General features: G+C 34.8%; 1 protein-coding gene across 3 annotated transcripts in view; it reads left to right on the top strand.

The window, feature by feature from the left end:
• SEMA3A (semaphorin 3A) overlaps positions 1-21639 on the top strand; it is a 322145-nt gene that overhangs the window by 187107 nt on the left and 113399 nt on the right. For all 3 annotated transcript variants that reach the window (XM_010344878.3, XM_074379342.1, XM_074379341.1), the window contains exon 5: positions 722-841. In XM_010344878.3, the coding sequence (XP_010343180.1) occupies positions 722-841 (120 nt within the window). The remainder of the gene's footprint in view (positions 1-721; positions 842-21639) is intronic.

Raw genomic sequence — 21639 nt, 5'->3', positions numbered from 1 at the left:
CAGCTACTCAGGCGGCTGAGGCAGGAGAATTGCTTGAACCCAGGAGGCGGAGGTTGCAATGAGCCGAAGTCGTGCCACTGCACTCCAGCCTAGCGCCTGGTGACGGAGTGAGAGTCTGTCTCAAAAAAATAAATAAATAAAAAAAAATAAAACTAGTTAAGAAAGTCTACTGCCTTTTACAAAATCATTTTGAATGCAGTTTTTATTATTTACCATGTGAATACTCATTTGGATATTTCCAAAATGAGTTACTAGTGATGTTTAAACTTTACATTTAATACAGGATCATATTATATTATATTTTTATTTTATTTTCCTAAAATAGGACTGAAAACTGATTTTTGTAAGTACAGTTTCATTTTAATTAGTTAATTCATTAATCAAGTAATTTGTTGCTCTCCTCATTTCTAGAAAAAAAATCACGTGATTGATTATCTAAAGTTTTTTCCACTTTCGTATAAATAAATTAAAGATAGTTTTAATGAAAGACTGATGGAAGGGCATCAAATAATTGTTCTCACCAGAGTAAAACACTGTATATTTTCATGCATATCATAATATAAGCAAAACAATAGAATAATAAATAAGTCCTTAAAATGTTGTGAAAGGAATGAGAAAAAAGAAAACAAAAGACAAATCTGTTCCAGCATGCCTGGCACCCTAGAGGATACCTCAGTCATGCTGATTGCTGAAACTCATTGGTTTTCCTTTTGTCTTACAGAAAGAATGTGCTAATTTCATCAAAGTACTTAAGGCATATAATCAGAGTCACTTGTACGCCTGTGGAACGGGGGCTTTTCATCCAATTTGCACCTACATTGAAATTGGACATCATCCTGAGGTAAAGCTGGCTGTTAAAAAACTGTGTTTGTCCGTGACCCCTTTCTATTCTAAATGCTTCATTACTAATTTCTTCAGTTCATTTTGCTTCTGGTTCACTATTCAGTGGGACCTACTTCAAATTCAGATGCTGTTATTAATTTTAATCTGTGAATGCAAAAAGAATAAGACCATCACTCAACAAAAACTAGGGAGCAGGAGGAAGGAAAAAGCATTTGTTTTCACCCTGGAATACAGAATACAATCCATTTTGCATGTGCAGCAGATGTCAGCAGGCTGAATGTGTGGTGTTTTCTCCTTCATTTGTATATTGCCAGCCTTCTCCTCCATTTCCGTCCTCAGCCAGAAGTGTCTGCCACCCAGTTGTTTTCTTCTGCCAGGGATTAAGAAAGGATGCCATTCATTTGCACAATGATCTGATCTCTGGTTTGACTCACGTTATTCACATTTGTATTCTTGGTTGGCTAAGCTTTGCTTCTATATTCTTGATTATTATTTTGGTGGTATGGAAAAGAAAAAAATTCATGTTTTTAAAAAATCTGCCTATTCCTTGTAAAGATGTCTTAGTGAGGAAATTATGTACATTTAAGTAAAAATCAAGATAAAGAAAAAATTGCTAATGTTGAAAGCAGTTTGGGGAATTTGGCTTATCAATAGCCTTCAATTATAAACCCTCTTGTAATTTTTGGTACAAAATCCTAAGAGGAACAGAAGAGTTCATGTGGTGACAGAATTTTCTTCAAAATTGGAATTCAGGAATACTCAACAAATAAGGGACTTATTCTCAAAATATTTCTGATATCCTAAAGATAAAATAAAATTAGTCACTTCTTTATAACTTAAACTTTAGACTCTCTCCCTAAATTTCATAAGGTGTCCTAAAGTGATACAAATATGCTTTTAATCCAAATGAATTAGAAATCAAAACAGTTTGTGTTATACCTTCTTGGTATAAAAAAGCACCTTAGAAGCGATGTGGTTTTGAGGGACTGTGTGAGGCCACAAGGGGCGTGGTTTCAAAAGCAAGAATTTCCCAGAGCCATGCCTCCATTCATGTCGCCATCTGGAACGTAAAGTTCTTTGTCTAAGTTTCCAGTGAGTGGGCTGGGTAGAAATTCCAGGTGAGCCTCTTTGTTCAAAAAGCCTGCAAAAAGTCGTGGGAGGAAGGGCCTCTGTTGCGGACCTAGCATCGAATCCGATATGGAAGTCAAAAATCAATCACTCCAGCGGAAGTTTGAAAAAACTCCTCTGATTGAACAAGAACATGAATGGGACACGAATAACACCAAAGTTAAAAACCCACTGCCCCTTACCTGTGCGAATATCCCCTCGGGATTCTCCTCCCACGGCAGCGTGGAAGCTCTTGCTCTCCTTCTCTCTTTCTTTCTCTCCCTGCCTAATAAACTGCTTTCTACTAAACGCTTTGTGTCCAAGATATTTATTCAAACAGTAAGCTCGCCGGGTCTGCAGGACCCCTTCCCTATTCCTTGGGTAAGAAAGCTTAAGGACTTGGGCACATCTGGGAAAACATTGGCTGGGGAAACTGTAAGCATCTTTGGGACTGCTCTGCTCCCGTCCCCAAGTTGCATCTTTGGCAAGCGTGGGAAGGGAACTAAGCCCCTGCCGCCTGTCCCTCTGTTACAGTTTCTAGACTAAACAATTTTTTTTCTCTTCTTGATCAACCAGGGAAGATTAAGACACTTTGGTCTTACCAGTTGGCAATTGCTCCTCATCATCCCGTTTCTCCAACCACATCCTTCCTTCTCTTTCTTATAAGCCCATATGTATAGTATTTATACTGACAGACTGAAGAGTTTTAAGTAAAAATTAACTTTAGGACCCGTAATTCTACTGAAATTGCTTGTTTTACATTGATTAAATTAGGGATAGATTTATGCACATCGTCCTGGAGAGTTAGTAAACCTAATTTGTTTTAACACCTGATTTAGTTACTCACTCTTTGCTATCTTCTCAACTAATTCCTATTAAAATACACCAGTTGTCCTAAAACTGGGGCCAAAGTGATTGCCCCACTTTTCTGTATTCTGAAGATAGCTCTAGAGAACTTCCTCCACATAGATACTGCACTTTTTACATGCATTGGGAATTATACTGTACATGATTGGTAACGGAATCAGGAATGCTGAACTTTTAGCACTAATTAGCGGAAAAGACCTGGACTTTAATGTCACATCTGGCTTCAGATCTTGCTCTACAACTTACTAGCTGTAGAGCACTGGAAATATTACTTAACTTCTCTGAGACTCTGTTTCATCACATGCAACACAAACTGAAAACAAACTTTTGATTCTCGGTGTCTATATATTTTAAATGCAAAGTTGACTTATTACCTCTAACCGCCTTCCACTGCTCCTAGCACAGTATGACTCATTCACTTTTTTTTTCCCCCTGTAGAAACTCAAGGAGGTTTAATACCCATCATTGTTAAAAAGCCTGTCCTCTAGCCTCAGACTCTGGGATTTGCATTCAACCTCAGCTTGGTACTAGCTTGGTACTATCTGCTTAATCTGGTGCAAATTATTTGCTTCATCTTTATTTATATTTTCAAGCCAGAAAGTTGTAGGGAAATGGTCTTTACCTCATAGAGTTGTTGTGTAAGTGAAACACTTGTCTAATGGATAATAGGGGCTGAAAAAGGTCAATTAATATTAGAAGTTACAGATATTTTAAAATGCAAGTCTGTACTTGTTTAAATAAAACATATAAATCTGCATCACAGCCTAAAAGCTGTGTTGCTGTTTTGCTCGCTACCAGTTGTCACTTTGCCTCTTAAATGTTTCTGACTTCATCAGAGATTGTAAATTATGGCATTGGGTTCTCTGGGCTGACAGGTGATTCTGCACCTTTCTTTATTTCCCTTTTTAAAATGTGAGGCTTGCATGATGTTGATGGGCATTTAAATTAAAATGCCATATGCTATTCCTGCATTTTTTATCATTTTCCCAAAATGTTGATTTTTGAAGTTCCTATTTAATAGAATTAAGAGACTATTTCCTCTTTCACTCATCACTACTCATTGCTGCCTTGCGGGTGGGCAGCTGAGGAAATGAAGAGGTACAGGTTCTGGGTCCAGGCCATTTACTAGGATTTTCTCTACCCAAATAGCTAACATGTGAAGCTTCCCGTCGTTCCCATCTAAGCATTCTGCAGTGGGAGATTGAAATGCAACTATTTTCCTGAGACTCTGAAACTCAGCCTTTGAGAGAGGTCCTCCTTCAGAAGCTCAGTAATTGTGATTTGCATGATAACTATACATAGTGAAATACTGTTCCAGACTGTTTAGGAGATCAGAAGGAAGATGATTATGCAATTATCTGGGGAATTTGAAGCAGTCTAGACAGTCAATCTATGAAATTCTGGAAAAGATATTATCAATATAGCTTGTCTAGACTACATCAAATTTAATTTTCAATGCTTAAGCTGCACTGCCTTAAGAGAGAATCTGCTTTAAATTGATCTATATTATACTTAAAACACTACCTTAGGATTTAAACAGTTATGCTATGTGTGAAGCTGAAAAAAAGAGACAGTGTATGCTTCATACTATTGAGAGAAGAAGACAGTAATAGAAAGATTGGGAGAGTGAGAAATAAAATAGCAATCAGGACAGAGGCCAGGATTATTGGCTTAGGGTTCATAAACTCTGAAAAAGTTTCAGTATGTCACCCAAGGATGACTTTCAGATAAAGGACCCAACTTCTAAATTATATTTAGAAGTTGTGTGTATACTTTGCTATTACCTGCCCCACACTGTATGAAATAATGAAAGATTAATTTCCCTTAAAAATTTTTTCCACACTCTTTACATACTACAAATTTTTTTTTTTTTTTTTTTTTTTTTTTTTTTTGAGACGGAGTTTCGCTCTTGTTACCCAGGCTGGAGTGCAATGGCGCAATCTCGGCTCACCACAACCTCTGCCTCCTAGGTTCAGGCAATTCTCCTGCCTCATCCTCCTGAGTAGCTGGGATTACAGGCATGTGCCACCATGCCCAGCTAATTTTTTTGTATTTTTAGTAGAGATGGGGTTTCACCATGTTGACCAGGATGGTCTCTATCTCTTGACCTCGTGATCCACCCGCCTCGGCCTCCCAAAGTGCTGGGATTACAGGCTTGAGCCACCGCCCCCGGCCTTACAAATATTTTTATCATAAAAAAGTAATTTTATTTGTTGCTTTTATTAAGATCTTCATGGACATTTTGACATTCAGATTTTTCTTTTGCAGTGTTCTTTAAAACAACTTATCTTACATTCTGTTTTCAAGAATGTTGAAATCCTATTGTTAGAAAATGGCATTATGGACTTATCATTGTATATGGCAGAATGCCACAGAAGTAAAGACATCACTTTGAAGGAAATCAGGGCTTACTTTATCATTTAATAGCTTTGAATCTTATAGGAGGAAATTAACAGTTCCTTAAAAGTAATAATACAACTGTTTGCAAAATAACCTTCAATTTTGTCTTCAAGTTATGAAAATAGACCTCTTTAACTCTTCAAGCATTTTAATAGCGGTACAGTCATGAGTCATTTAACAGCAGAGATAGAATCTGAGAAATATGTCCTTAGGTTATTTTCTTGTTGTGCAAAAACCACAGAGTCTACTTACACAATCCTAGATGTGATAGCCTACTGTATAGCTAGGCTACATGGTGGAGCCTGTTGCTCTTAAGGCTATAAACCTGTGCAGCATGTTACTGTACTGAATATTGTAGGCAATGTATAGCACAATAATAAGTATTTGTGCATCCAAACATATCTAAATATACAGAAGGCTTTCCAGCGGCTATGAGGTCACTATGCAACAATAATTTTTTAGATCCATTATAATCCTAGGGGCCTACCATCCTATATGCCTTTCATCATTAACCAAAATGTTATGTGCCACCTGACTGTATTTACACTCCTGGATAGTGTATTCCAAAATCTACTTTTGCTAAATGCCTTCTGACCACACATAGTATGTCATTGATTGTTGTCTTAAACAGATTTTCTCTTTCCTAGAGCACATTTGGGAATTGGTAGACCTATTAATTAACTCCAGTTCTGTAAGATACATGTCAATCAATTCTTGGGTATTTTCCAATAACAGTTGACACTGAAGATAACTGTGAGTGATGTCACATACTTCATACACGTGTGCATTTATCATAAAATGCTTGCAGAGTTCATGGAAAAAAAATGATTTAGAGCTAGAGTTCAGATAAGTTTGGAGTTTAAGCTCGCAGTGTGCATGCCACTGAAATGAAAAGCATGAGTCATCCTTGAGAAGAAGAATATTCCCAAATGTCTTACAGTATATGGTATTTCCCCTTCAAATTTACATCTGTTAATAAAACAAAGTATGAATCTAGGAGAAGTACAGATTTTTGAAGACATCTCTGGATGTTTTTTCAAATTCCAAATGGGTCTTTTCTACTTTCTGGCAGGAAATCTAAAAAAAAAAAAAAAAAAGGCAGACCCCGATGAGGGCTGAAAAGTATTAACTCCATAAATACTCTCATAATGTCATAATTGCAATTTATGATAGAACCAAAGGAACATTAAGAAATGCAATGAGGCTTAGTGGCTATCTCTAAGGTCATTTCCACAATGACAACCAATATATCTACATATGAATAAAATGTTTTGTCTGGTTCTTCTCTTCCACTAAGAATAGGAGTGTGCTCTGATGCAAAACTTTGAATCAATTCTCTTAGTAACAGTCCACCAGGCCAAAATGTTATTTAAGTTCTAGGTAATGCTCTGTCTATTACTTTATACGTTTAATCTAACCCATTCTAGTTGAATTACTTCTCTAAATTTATTGTACTATTTAGTCCAATGAAGTGCAAGTTTATTTCTATGAATTGGTACTGGAGCTGAGAAATTCAGGTATCCTGGCAAACAATGAGGAGTTCCTTTTGGGTAGGTGGGTTGTCTTCCTGAGACCTTACATTGGAGTCTGTATTTATTTTGTAGTATGTTAGCTTCAGTGAGAAAAGTTGAGATTCACAGGCAATTCAGCAGCTCATTGTCTTCATCAGATATGGCATATTCCTCATTTGCACTATGGACCTGAGCCATATGTGATTAGAGTTAAGTCATAGTTGTTTCTAGGTTTTTCTTTCCTTATCTTTTCAATACTTGCATCATGTTGGAAGATGGACTTGTACAAATTACTATGCTTAATAAAGAAGACCATCATTTATGTTTAAAATTTAATTTTAAAATGAACTGTTCTTTGAACTTGAGAAGAAGCTTTACAGTTAATAAATTCTGAGATAACTGCTCACCAATGTATTTCTACATGAACTGTTTAAGTTCTAAACTCTAAATATTATCAGTAAGACTGTTTCTCAATTAATGGAACTAGTGCTTAATTGAGGGAGTAAAGTGACCTAAGTCATAATCTGAAACAAGAAAAAAATTCAAATATGGTAAAAAAATAAATAGATATCAAAATCCAAATGAACAACAATCACACACTTCATTAAAATGTTTCAATTCGGTGTGTTATATTTGGCTTGATTTCCCTGAATATTTGATATGTAAAAACAAGAGTTATGAGATTAACATTTCTTTACGCTATACCTCTTGTTTGCTCAATTGTAGAGTTTTTTACATAAAATACTTCACAGCTCTTTTTCCTCCTAAAAAAAGTGACAGATAGAAATGGAAGTATTAGCATTAAATTCTTACCTAGAAGGATATTTAGTTTTGTGTTTTAACACACATGGCTGACCTATTACCAGGCAAAATATTTGGACAGATTTAAACAGTTTTCCTAAGGCCATGTTGTTGCAATAACACCATTCTCAATCACCTATTAAAATAATATATTATCTATATACCTTATTTTTTAGTATGTATGCTGCCAAAGCGAGCACTATAGTACGTTATTTTTGAATGACGTCTTTGTTTACCGGAAATCAATTCAGATAAGAACTACATCATATAAAGTTAATATTAACCATAAACATGTTTTTCTATTCCTTGTAGATTAATACCTAGTTTGGATCAAAGCTCTTACATTTTTTGAGGCGAAACAGTCACTGCATGTTAGGGGAAGCAGCAAAGGAGAAAAGACTTACAGAGTGCCTATATAAATGGGTTATGAATAACGTGTAAACTGGGAACAAACAACCGCAGCATACTGTAGGAGGCTTCTGGGGAGGCAAACTTCTCCATGCCTCATGTTCCGGTGCAGGGTGACCTAGGCTCTGTTACCACAAACATTGTGCTCGAGGATGTGAAATCCCTTTGTAGCACTAAGACATAACTAGACTCACAGGCTGCTTGTGAGGCCCGTGTTCCACCAGCTGCACATAGAGATAATAGGGTGAAGATAACCACATGTCTTGTTTTGTAAAACTCTCAAGCTACCACTGTTATCAATCTTTAGAATAATCCACCAGTTCCGGCTCACTGATTCAGTTCCAGCTCACTGATTCACCCCACCATCACATCACCCTCTCTCCACCATCACCCCACCACCTACCCTATAGATCAAAGTGATTGTAACCAATAAATATGTGGAAAATCAGAACTCAGGGCCTTTGTACCCTCCTTTATGCACTGGCCCCCTGGTCCCACTTATGCATTCTTAATCTATCTTTTTCTCATTCCTTTGCTGCCACCAAACTCAGGGTACCCATGAGTGGTATATGGGGGCTGTATCCCTACAACTGGAGTTATTTATTCTCCTACTTACTCTTTCTCATAGATGGGTCCTCTTTTGATTGATTCCCTTACACACATTTTCCATATAATCTACCTTAAGAGGAAACTTTATTCATAAAAGCTTCCATTTATTTGTTATAAATATTAAATTTACAAAAACACAAAGAATTGCACTAAATCCCATTGCCTGTTCACCTGCTTGGTACTTTTTAATCTTCACTTTCATTCTCCAGAGAAATGATTCAATGAAAAAAATCATGATCATTCTTTAACCTCTTGACTCTAGTTCTATGTTTTATTTTTATTTATTTATTTTATTACCTCTATGTCTCGTTGTGTCAATAATATTCATTTAAAACCAAAGTTTAAGAGTGGAAATACAGCTTGAATCTGCAGGTTAGAAGGAAGGAGTAAGTCTGTTATTTTTAAAAAATATACGAAAAATAGCATAACAAACTTAGACTGAATTTCCTGAAATCAAAATACCTTTATCTCCTCTTGCAATGTGTTTCAAATAAATGGACATTAGTATGTCCATTTGTCTCTCAGTCTTGTTTTTAACTGTGATGATTTACTCTGATAATAATGTGAAAAAAATGATATAAGCACATTCTAAATTATTTGGACAGCTATCCCATAGTCATAATTTTTTTTTTTAATTTTAGGGCCCTCATTTGCTTGATTCTTATGATTATTTGAATGCCAAGAAATGTTCCTTTAATTTTCTTGGGCTAATGAGAAGAAACAAAGCCTGACTTGATATGCAAATGCCATATTCTGCCAACTAAGGGCCAAAGTGAGGCCAGAGTGCATGGTATGAAGAAATATTTTGCTGTGGTTGAAATAGAGAAAAATGGTGAGAGAATTGAATCAACCTAGAGCATAGGAAAGTATATTTGCCAGCCAGAATGACTGTGGCTTCTGGGAACTAGGACTATGTTCACACTGCAAAAATGTATTTACTTTTCAGTATACGTAGCAATGTCACTATCACATTCCATTATTATAACTAATTTTAATTGGATTTCTTTTCCAATTTTGTTGGTACTTAATTTTAAACATAAAGAGCATATACTTAGTTACTGTCAAAAAATCCCCCATACCATGTGAGGTAACTGAAAGCATGCTAGAAGACACCTTACAAGTGTTTTTAAAAAGATGGTGTAGGCCAGGTGTGATGGTTCAGGCCTGTAATCCTAGCAGCACTTTGGGAGGCCAAAGTGGGTGGATCACTTGAGGTCAGAAGTTCGAGACCAGGCTGCCCAACATGGTGAAACCCCATCTCTATTAAAAATACAAAAATTAGATAGGTGTGGTTATGGGTACCTATAATCCCAGCTACTGTGGAGGCTGAGGCATTAGAATTGCCTGAACCCAGGAGGCAGAGTTTGCAGTGAGCCAAGATTGCGCCACTGCACTCCAGCCTGTATAACAAGAGTGAGCCTCTATCTCAAAAAACAAACAAACAAACAAAAAAAAACATAATGTAACCTCCTTCTTTGTGTTCATAATGGAGGACACATCTGTGGGTCCTGATGGCTCTCAGACTTAGCACATTTGGTCTATATAGTTTTAATACTGCTCTTTTCCTTACTGGATTAATGGCTTATCCAATTTGAACATGTAGATCATTGTCTTCCACAGCCAAAGCCAGATAGCTTGTGGTTTAAAAAAATGGCTAAAACTCATATTTCGTAATAGAAACCATGATTTGTAAAAATAAGTCAAGAAACCTTCTTAATGCAGATAAATAGAAAAGTACACTTGAATAGTCACACACATATCTTCAATTAGCATCTTGAAATAAGTCATGTGAGTTGATTTCACTAACACAGATTCACACAGTGTATTGGTGATAAGGCTTAAACTAGCACCCTTATTTAAAACTTCATTTTTGTCATTCCCATTAGAGTCTGTTATAGTTAGGATTCTCTAGAACACCTGTGTTCAAAGGCAGTATAATGCAAGCCCCATATGTAATTTTAGTTTTTCTAGTAGCTATGTTAAAAAGAATAAAAATAAGCATGTGAAATTAATTTGATGTATTTTATTTAACTTAATATATCCAAAATGTCATTTAAATGTGTAATCAGTATAAAATTATTAATATTTACATTATTGTTAATACTGCCTTTGAAATTTAGAGTTTTTATGAGACTTACAGCTCAACTGTAAATTTAGACTAGTCTCATTTCACATGTTCAATGGCTTCATTTGGCTGGTGGCTCCCACATAGGAAAGCTCAGTCCTACAAGAAAAAGCGTGATTTGCTGCCTTCCTTCCCCTCACCTGTATCTGTCATTTCTCCCCATGCTATCTCTTCCCACCTCCCCATCCCCCCATCCCTCCCCTATTTCCCCCCAATGGACCCCAGTGTGTAGTGCTCCCCTCCCTGTGTCCATGTATTCTCGTTGTTCAACACCCGCCTATGAGTGAGAACATGTGGTGTTTGATTTTCTGCTCTTGTGTCAGTTTGCTGAGAATGATGGTTTCCAGGTTCATCCATGTCCCTACAAAGGACACGGACTCATCATTTTTGATGGCTGCGTAATATTCCATGGTGTATATGTACCGCATTTTCCCTATCCAGTCTATCATCGATGGGCATTTGGTTTGGTTCCAGGTCTTTGCTATTGTAAACAGTGCTGCAGTGAACATTCATGTGCATGTGTCCTTATAGTAGAATGATTTATAATCCTTTGGATATATACCCAGTAATGGGATTGCTGGGTCAAATGGGATTTCTATTTTTAGGTCATTGAGGATCGCCACACTGTCTTCCACAATGGTTGAATTAATTTACACTCCCACCAACAGTGTAAAAGTGTTTCTATTTCTCCACATCCTCTCCAGCATCTGTTGTCTCCAGATTTTTTAATGATCACCATTCCAACTGACATGAGATGGCATCTCAGTGTGGTTTTGATTTGCATTTCTCTAATGACCAGTGATGATGTGCATTTTTTCATATGTTTATTGGCCTCCTGTATGTCTTCTTTTGTAAAGTATCTGTTCATATCCTTTGCCCACTTTTGAATGGGCTTGTTTGTTTTTTTCTTGTAGATCTGTTTTAGTTCTTTGTAAATTCTGGATATCAGCCCCTTGTCAGATGGGTAGACTACAAAAATTTTTTCCCATTCTGTTGGTTGCTTATTTACTCTACTGACTGTTTCTTTTGCCATGCAGAAGCTGTGGAGTTTGATTAGGTCCCATTTGTCTATTTTGGCTTTTGTTGCCATTGCTTTTGGCGTTTTGGTCATGAAGTCCTTGCCTACGCCTATGTCCTGAATGGTTTTGCTTAAATATCAGACCTAACACCATAAAAACCCTAGAAAAAAAGGGTTTTCAATTCTTCTGTGACAATTAGTCAAACCTGTTTTGTAGCATATTGTGGTTCATGCACACTTAAATTTTAACTCCTGAGTCTACAAATAAACTGCATTAAGCTGCATTTATGTTGTGCATAAAACATTAAGCTACTATATACAAAGTTATGTGAATTTCTCATTAATACTATATCACAAAGGAGAGTTTCTCCATACTTGTAAGTAAAGAAAAGGCTATTTTGGGAAATGTATATGCGAAAGTAATTCAGATGCATTTTTCTTTAACAAAAGTCCAAAAAACAAAAAGCAACTAAACAGAAAGAAACAAGATTTAATATGTAGCACTTAGAAACAGTAAATTTTAACATAATAACTAAGTCTTGCTTTGTTTATAATTCTTTACTACATTATAGCTTATAATAATTATGTGAATCATTAATGAAAATGCAATTTATAATTAATCTCTGGTTATTCTGTCCAGTTTATCTTCTGCTTTAACTATGGCCCATGATTCTTGTTAATACTTTTATTACTATTAGAAGTTATTGGGAGGTGGGAAGAGATAGCATGGGGAGAAATGACAGATACAGGTGAGGGGACGGAAGGCAGCAAAGCACACTGCCATGTGTGTACCTATGCAACAATCTTGCATGTTCATCACATGTACCCCAAAACCTAAAATGCAATAAAAAAAAAAGAAGTTATTATTGTTGGCATGTTTGATAGCATTATCAAAATTATGTAATTTGATTTTAGTTAACTCTGTGAAAGAAACATTATCTGTTTTTCAGTTGAGGAAACTAAGGCTCAGGGAGGTTCAGCATGTTACATAACATCACACAGCTAGTAAATCATCTGTCCTCATACCCATCATAACAAATGGCCTTTCTAATGACATTAATATTATACCCCATTGAGATTATGCTATATGATGTGTTTATTAATACTTAGTTCTAAACACTCTCAAAACTTTGAATTTCAAGTTAAATTCCTTACAACTTGCATTATCAAGAACCTTCTTGAAAGTAGCATTAAATTCTTCATGCTGAAATAGTGACAGTGTATGTCACCATGGTAAAATTCCTTGGCAGTGGCAAATTCAGAGAGTCCTTTAAGAGATTATGGTAATAACATAAACTGGGAGTTGTGTTTTAATAACACTAGTGCTAGGATACCCCACAAAACAGTTATTCTGTTACTACAAATTCTCTCTATAGAAATTCTAGAGATTGAGCAAAGAGCAATAAAACCCACCTACTGTTATTTCTACCCAGACAAGAAAAGGAGAGGTAACATGTCATAATCAAAGAAAAATAGAATTATATGTTTTACCTAAAGGAAAATGTTAGGACCTGTAACATTAATACAAATATGTTTGAAATAGAGTACTTAAAAAAAATAAAAATTGGTATTTTCCAACTCTCATTCAAAGTAAGTTTAGCAATGAAGCATGTCCTGTTACTATTTTCTAATATTTTGATCATGTAATATTTCAAATACACAGAAAAGTCTATAATCAATAAATTATAGATACTCTAAGAATTAGCAAATACTTAATTTTATATGGCATAAATCATTATTAAATATCAGAAGATGGGCATACTCTTTATTTTTTCTAATATAAATGGGCCTTATCAAGCTATCCCTAGCTATAAGAATATTGAAATATTACTTTTTTTTTTCCAAAGGCTACATTTTACTCTACTTTTGTACTTATGAATTTTTGGAAATTCCAGCTAGAAAAAATGTATTTGAAGAAATACATTTTTATGTGAAGGTTCATTCTTAAATCATTGTGTTAAAAAATCGAATGGCATAGATATTCAACTTTCACTGAATGCAAATCTTTGCATATTTTGCTATTATTCTTTAGTAATTTAAAATCCATTTCTATGTAAGTGATAGAAAATTTGGTAATATTACCCAAATACAGCTTTAAGATTTATACATTTATAGGCAAAAAAGAATATCATTTCAAGTTATCAGAAATCAAATCACGTCCACTGACTACTTTCCATTTTTATTTTATTTTTATTTTTCAGTCAGCCATTTTAATTCAATTGTGTATCTTTGGTCCCTGAAAGCAATCCCAGGAATTGCTGAGCAGTTAAAAAGCAAGTCTAATGGGATCTAAAATCAATTCGCAAGTCTGCCACTGATTCATTGTGTGACTTTTGCTGCCACTGAGATGACATTAAACCAGTCTCTTACACCAGCATTTTTATACCTGTGTATTTTTGTTGTGATTAAAAAATATTTATCTATTCATTATGCATATAAAGAACATAGATTACTGGTTAATAAGTATTAGACTACTTTCTATTTCAACCAGTTACCTCACTTGAGATTAGCACAAAGCCTTATACAGAGGTTAAAAAAAAATTGTATCTTTCTTGTGTTGCAAATGCAGTTTTGTATATGTGCCAGAGTTCAAGATCCTTTTAAGTGCTTTTCTCCTGGCAAATTTTTCTTCTTTTGATTTATCTTTTGTTGGCATTTAATAACTGTCTAACCTCATATTTAAATTGCTTCACCTGGAACAGATGGATGCTTGGCATCCCACATTTACTTGCCCTTTGCTGGCCTCAATCTTGGGGACATTTAGAACCTTTGGCTTTAAGAATCTTATTCTTGTCATACTAGATAGCATTCCTAGGTACTACCTTGACACCAGATCAAATTTTTCTAACTGTAATGTGGAAACATTTTTAAATTCCTGTTAAAATTGCACAGTATCTTAGGCACATGTAAAAACATTTTATTTTCTAAAAATGTATAATAATTTATCTAACGGAAGTGATAAGCAAAATATTTCAATTTTTAACATATGAAAATCTGGAAACATAGAAGTGACTTTGTGTACTTTATTTATAAAGTGTATCAGAAGCTATCAGTAATTTCCAGTCTGTTAATTAAAATCAACTTCAGGTGAGATGAAAATACAAAGTGAAATGATGTGTTTGACATTTAAATAACAACAAATTTAATCCTGTTCACTTTTCTACCTTGTATTTGGAAAAGTCTAAAACTTTTAGTAATATCCTAATACAAAAATGAAAATTATTTTCAACTAATGCTTCTAAGAAAATAATTTTCATCTGGAATATTTTAGTGCAAAAAATTAATTTGGAAATATATATGCATAACTAATCTTAATAATGTACTGAACATGAAGCTCAATAATATATGGTATTTTACTTTGAGATAAATACATGTCCGGAGATAAACTGTGGCCAAAATTTCCATAAAATTCTGCTAAAAATTATGTTTATAAAATACTATAGCTTACAGTTACTGTACAGTTTCTCTAGTTCCTGTCCTTCACTTTATAATATAGAAAATTTAAACTCGGATTAGTTAAAAAGTATTTTTAAATCCCTTGACTACTTAGTGGTAAGAGCTGAACTTAAGCTCAGTTCTCTTGACAGCTAATTCTGAGTCTTTTCCATTATGTTACATTGTCTTCACTCTCACTGCCAAATCTTTAAAAGGAAATGAAAGACACAATTTTCCATATACCTCAAGATGTTTATAAGATTTTGTATTCAAAAATGAAAATAAATTAAATGCTTATTAGTAACATTTAGTAATTATTGTTAAAATATAATTGTCTTTTACCTTTTTTCTTCATGCATAAATGGTCTGATTATAAACTATATTGTGTAATTTCAGGGAAAATATTTATGATTTCTTTATACTTACTGAAAATGAATCAAGTGCCTCATCAGAGTAGATAAAATTTGAATATTGTTTTAATACTTTAGGAACTTTTATTCTCATAAAGGTAGCTGAATTTAAGATGATTTCTATCAGTTGAAGCAGTCAACACATATCAGATATTATCAAATAAAATAGTTGGAAACATTAGAGAAGCAACCTGAACACAGGCAGCATGGAAAATTTCACACACACACACCTCTGCTTTCAGTGAACAAGAGTGACTAAATGTTTTGCTGTCCCCTATAACATGAAAGAGGAAAAGAAAAAAAAAGCAACATCTATTAGAATAAGGGATTACTTAACAGAATGGAGACTAGTTAACATGAGACATAGGGCATGGGGAAAAAAAAGACAAATGCAGAAACCAAGTTATAGTCTCAGACCTTACTAGTTCAAAAAGATAAAATTTGACTTGGGAAAAAAAAATGGAAATAAATTCAGTTTGATTTATGTTTAAAGTAGGTAAAAATCCAGAAGTGAGTTTTCTACAAATGTTCTCAATGAGAATACACACACACACACACACACACACACACACACACATAAAATATATATGAATATATAATATACTGTGCATTATATATAGAGAGATCCACAGTATATTTATTTCTATAAATTAGAAACAAATTACCTATATACACTATATGTTGTATGTGTGTGTGTGTTTTTATCCACGGTGGGTAACAATATCATTATACTGCTGGTATAAATACACACACACACAAACACACACACACACACACACGTGCATACATATACACACACATATATATGTATATATTTATTTATTTATTTTTAGATGGAGTCTCACTCCGTTGCCCAGGCTGGACTGCAGTGGCATTCTCTTGGCTCACTGCAACCTCTGCTTCCTGGGTTGAAGCAATTCTCTGCCTCACTTCCTATCTGCAATTACAGGTGCCCACCTCCAAGCCTGGCTAATTTTTGTATTTTTTAGTAGAGACGGGTTTCATCATCTTGGTCAGGCTGGTCTTGAACTCCTGACTTCGTGATCCACCTGCCTCAGCCTTCCAAAGTGCTGGGATTACAGGGATGAGCCACTGTGCCCAGCTGGATATGTATTTGTAAATGTAGGCTTCAATCAGTTTTCCCTTTAAGGAAATAAATGTCTGCTGTGGGAAAAGTGTTTCCTTTGAAATGCATCAGTTCTATATACAGATGTATTGATCTGGGCATTGTCCATCTCTCAAGTACATCAAATAATCAAAGGAAAAATATTTCAGTGAGTAATTAATAAATTTGAGGTATTTTCAGGTTTGTGAGTTTTTGTGTTGCAAAGTATGTTTTAGTTGTTAGTGGTGGTGGTGGTTTTATTTCAGAATTGGTGTCATATTATGATGTTAGAAACATAGATTCTACTATCATGTAACATAGTATTTTCTAAGATTCTGAATGTCATAGCTGCAGTTCCCAATCTTACATCTAGCGGATGACATGCACATATGTGACATTCTCATAGGAACACCCATTGTTATATGCATACGAATGTTCTAAAATACAAGTAGATAAAATAATGACAGAGAGCCTTAACCTTGATTTGGCCTTAATTTCTTTAAAATAATAAGATAAAAAGAAAGCTATTGAAAATATATGTAATTTAAGTTCAGGAAAACAGTCTAAGATCAGAGAAAGTGTAACATGGGAGAAAAATGACAAAAACTTAAATCTTAGATATGTGGAAAAAATAATTTAAAAATACAGAAAGAAGGACTTTTGCCTCAAAGATGGTACCTGTATGTGATGAACTTAGTGGACTTTTCTCCTGGACAGCAGACCAGAGGTGTAAACATCACCAAGGCATATGGTTCCTCTTAATGAAATAGCAATCTTCATTGCCATCCCACTCTCTCTACCTCTCCCCTCTCTGGCCTGACTTGCCCTATCCAATCAGACTTCCACATCAAAGCCAGAACAAACTTCAAAAAAGGCAAATGTTTGCCTGGTAGCCTCTGTTTACAGACATTCCTTTGCCTACCTTTTGTCCTAGCAATTGGAAAAATTGGCCTTTGGTTTTTGATGCCTCCCAGCTCTGCATCCTTTTATTGTTTTATTTTTTGTTTAGGTTCTAGGATGCACATGCAGGTTTCTTGCATGGTAAACATGTGCCATGGTAGTTTGCTGCATCTATCAACCCATCACCTAAATTTAAGCCCAGCATGCATTCGCTATTTTTCCTGATGTTCTCTCTGCAGCTCCCCAAAGGTACCAGTGTGTGTTGTTCTCCTGCCTGTGTCCATGTATTCTCATTGTTCAGCTCCCACTTATAAATGAGAATATGCAGTGTTTGGTTTTCTGTTCGTGCATTAGTTTGCTGAGGATTATGTCTTCCAGCCCCATTCATGTCCCTACAAAGAACATGACCTCATTCCTTTTATGGCTGTCTAGTATATTATAATGTGTATGTACTACATTCGATTTCATGTTCTTTCAGTTCCTTTTCATTCCTCATCTCTCTTCTCCAAGGACATTGCATTTATTGCTTTTGTTACTTGGATAGATCTTGCATATTTGCTTGGATATACTCTTGCATATTTGCTTTAATAAATCAGTCTCATCCTTCTGATCTCATTTCATGCATTACTTCTTCAGAACAAGTTCCACTGACTTGTAATCTACCATTGTATATGCTCTCATAGCAACAAAAGCAAAAATCAGATGAGTAAATAAATACACATATTGTGGGAAGTGTTGTAATCATACTTAGAGAGTTTGTCTGAAATAGGATATATACCTGCATGTATGATTCACATCACATAAACTCTCTGAACTGTTGGAGACAATTTCTTGATCTCCCAAAGGTTAGTTATTTTTGTGTTTATCTTGTACAAAAAGTTACAGGGTGCAAATTAGAATTAGAACATGAACAAATAACACCAAAGGAGTCTCTCAAAAATGAAATGTAGTATCACCATATTTCAATACAAGTCATTTTCTATATTTGGCATATATCAAATATACATCAGCAATAATTAATACTGATGTCAGGAATAATCTATATTGATTAACAAATATCCTGTAATTTTAAGACATTTGGGTTTTTTTTTGGGTTGGTATTATATAATTGTTTTGTCCCTCATATACATGTGACCTAACAGAGAACAAATTTAAATGAATTCTTCATAATAACATTTACACAGAAGTGCAATTAAAAGTTATTTTGCTGTTAGAGCCCTTATGTAGCAAGTCAGCAAAGAAATAGTTTGAGGTTATGTACAACCACAACTAAAGGAGGGAAGAAGGAGGCATGGAGGGAAGGAAGAAGTAAGAAATAGATTTCAAGATCTGTTTTGGTAAAACCAATCTGGCTAACACTGGAATTTGTCAGATAGTAATATTCTGTTAACTTTTATTTCAAGCCCTTTGCTTAAAATAGAATAGAACTTCTTTGTCTGTAAACTTCAATATTCTGAGTTAGGTATGACACAAAGATTTTGTGGGGATCTTCTCACTCATTTATCACGTCGAAAAAGAAAAGTAGCATGTTTATGTTAAAGTTTACGTTTTATTCCTGGAAACTGACACACAGGAAGCAATAAATATGAAAAGTGATGTGAGGTTCAGTGGCAGCTTTCTTCCCGACAGTGGCGGGAAGTGAGAGTGCAAAGGGATAAGTAGAAACAAAGGCAGTTGTATGTACACGCGGACATTCAAAAGGTAATCACTGAAAGTGGCATTACAGGAAAACTATGCTCCACTGTTTGAGTTTCAAATTAAAGCTTTCTGAGGATAATGGTAAATTTCATTTGGGTAAAAAAATTGCCTTTTATCCTCCTCCATCAAGATTTCAATTGGCAGGAGATGACACAACCTGCTTAACAATCAGGTATTTCAAAGATTGAGAAGATTTAGAGGGAGCATTTTTTTAAAAATACCTTTTAAAAAATCTATGTGAACAGCCCATATATTTTGGCACATGTATAACATTAATTCACTAATACTCTAGAGTATTCTGATACTCTGATACGAATATGCATAATATTCTCTAAAGTACTCTGCCTATAATTTAGAATTTAGCATTATGTGTTGACATATAAAAACAAAACCTGAATATCTATTAGGAAAAATATATAACATTTTAATATTATGGAATTTTATTTGTTCATAACCTACTGATTTAGATTCTAAATAAAGCATCTCAGAATTCTATAATGCTTTGCAGGTTAGAAAAAGAACATTATAATCAAAATGACTCTAAACTCTTCACTTGCAGTTATTAATACAACGTTAAATTTCTAGATATTCATCTTGATAAAAGTATGAAGACATTCTCTAAAAATCTAAAAATTGGAGCCAAATTAAAGTAGTTTTCTCTAAGCCTGATTGAATTTTTAGAAACCACTTTGGATTAACCACAGTATTAGACTGAAGTTTAATTATATTGTTTTACCCCAAAGGGATACCGTGACCAAATGTATATAACAGGCGTCCCCAAACTTTTTACACAGGGGGCCTGTTCACTGTCCCTCAGACCATTGGAGGGCCGCCACATACTGTGCTCCTCTCACTGACCACCAATGAAAGAGGTGCCCCTTCCTGAAGTGCGGTGAGGGGCCGGATAAATGGCCTCAGTTTGGGGACGCCTGGTATATAACCTAGTAAAGCACTCAGCTGAATAGCTTCTGATTGTGACAGTAAATATTTATCATGCTAACTCTCCACCCACATTCCTAACCCAGCACACCCTGATAAGGTATGCACTATTTTAGTTTGGAGTTTATACTTTATGTTAGATGTGAAATATAAAATATTTTGTGTAAAAGAATAAAATTTTTATTAAACTACACAATTTTCTTTCCTTTCCATTCCTTTTCCTTCCCTTCCCTTTCCCTTTCCTTTTTTTTTTGAGATGATGTCTCACTCTGTTGCCCAGGCTGGAGTGCAGTGGCACGATCTCGTGATCTCAGCTCACTGAAACCTCTGCTTCCTGGGTTCAAGGGATTCTCTCACCTCAGCCTCCTGAGTAGCTGGGATTACAAGTATGAGCCACCACGCCCTGATAATTTTTGTATTTTTAGCAGAGAAGGGGCTTCACCATGTTGGCCAGGCTGGTCTGGAACTACTGGCCTCAAGAGCTCCACCTGCCTTGGCCTCCCAAAGAGCTGGGGTATAGGCGTAAGCCACTGCACCCAGCCAACCTACACAGTTTTCTACAGTGTCATATTTACACGCTTGACAATATTTGTTAATTTCAGTAAATGAATGTAGATGCCAGTGTCAACATAATAATGACTTTAAAATTATTATTAAAAAATATTCTTGTTTTTTTAAAATGCTTACTTAAAAGCATACATTTGGTTCCCCTTTTTATTTATTTTCATTTCTTTCGGCATAAGCTTTAATGCATGCTTGCATTATTTGTTCAACTTGTGTCATGAGTTTCTTTTTCTTTGCATTTAGGTTGAATCTTTCCTTCTTGCAGAGAAAACATGTTATTCCCATGTAGTAGGGTATTCTTGCACAGTTTTAGACAAATCATCTGCAAACATTGTATTGCCTATTCATTATTTTAGGATCAATATATAAGGAAGTTTTAGAAATAGAAAGGAGGGAGTGCATTTAATGGTGTAGCTGCCATTAGTTCTCTCATTGACAAATTATCATATTATTATTAAATACACATGCTGATCTTTCCTATGAAATTTAAAAACTGACTTACCTAGTCCCTAAACCCACACAGTTTTACTTATAAAGTTCTTACTAACTTCTTTCCAAATCAAACTTTAAATCTGCATAAAATTACTCCTCCACTGCAACAAAAAAATCAAAACCATCTGTATAATATTTTGTATTATCTTGTTACTCAGAGAATATATGGAATTAAACTTCAAAACCTTTCAAATATTCATGAGCATAATTTTTCAAATTTATTTTCTATAACAGAACAGATCTAACTTCAAATATTTCATTGTATAATAATGGTATTTTCAAATATATTTTCTTAAGGATGAATTTTCTAAATGTCCTACTTTAGTCTCTATATAGTTATTAAATATATTGAAGTTTACAAATCAATATTCCATCTTCAGCACACTTCATACCCTTTAAAATTTAGT

The sequence above is a fragment of the Saimiri boliviensis genome, chromosome 10, assembly GCF_048565385.1.
Source record: "Saimiri boliviensis isolate mSaiBol1 chromosome 10, mSaiBol1.pri, whole genome shotgun sequence".
Lineage (NCBI taxonomy): Eukaryota > Metazoa > Chordata > Mammalia > Primates > Cebidae > Saimiri > Saimiri boliviensis.
Note: the sequence above shows the minus strand (reverse complement) of the source record. Positions and strands in the feature narration are given on the sequence as shown.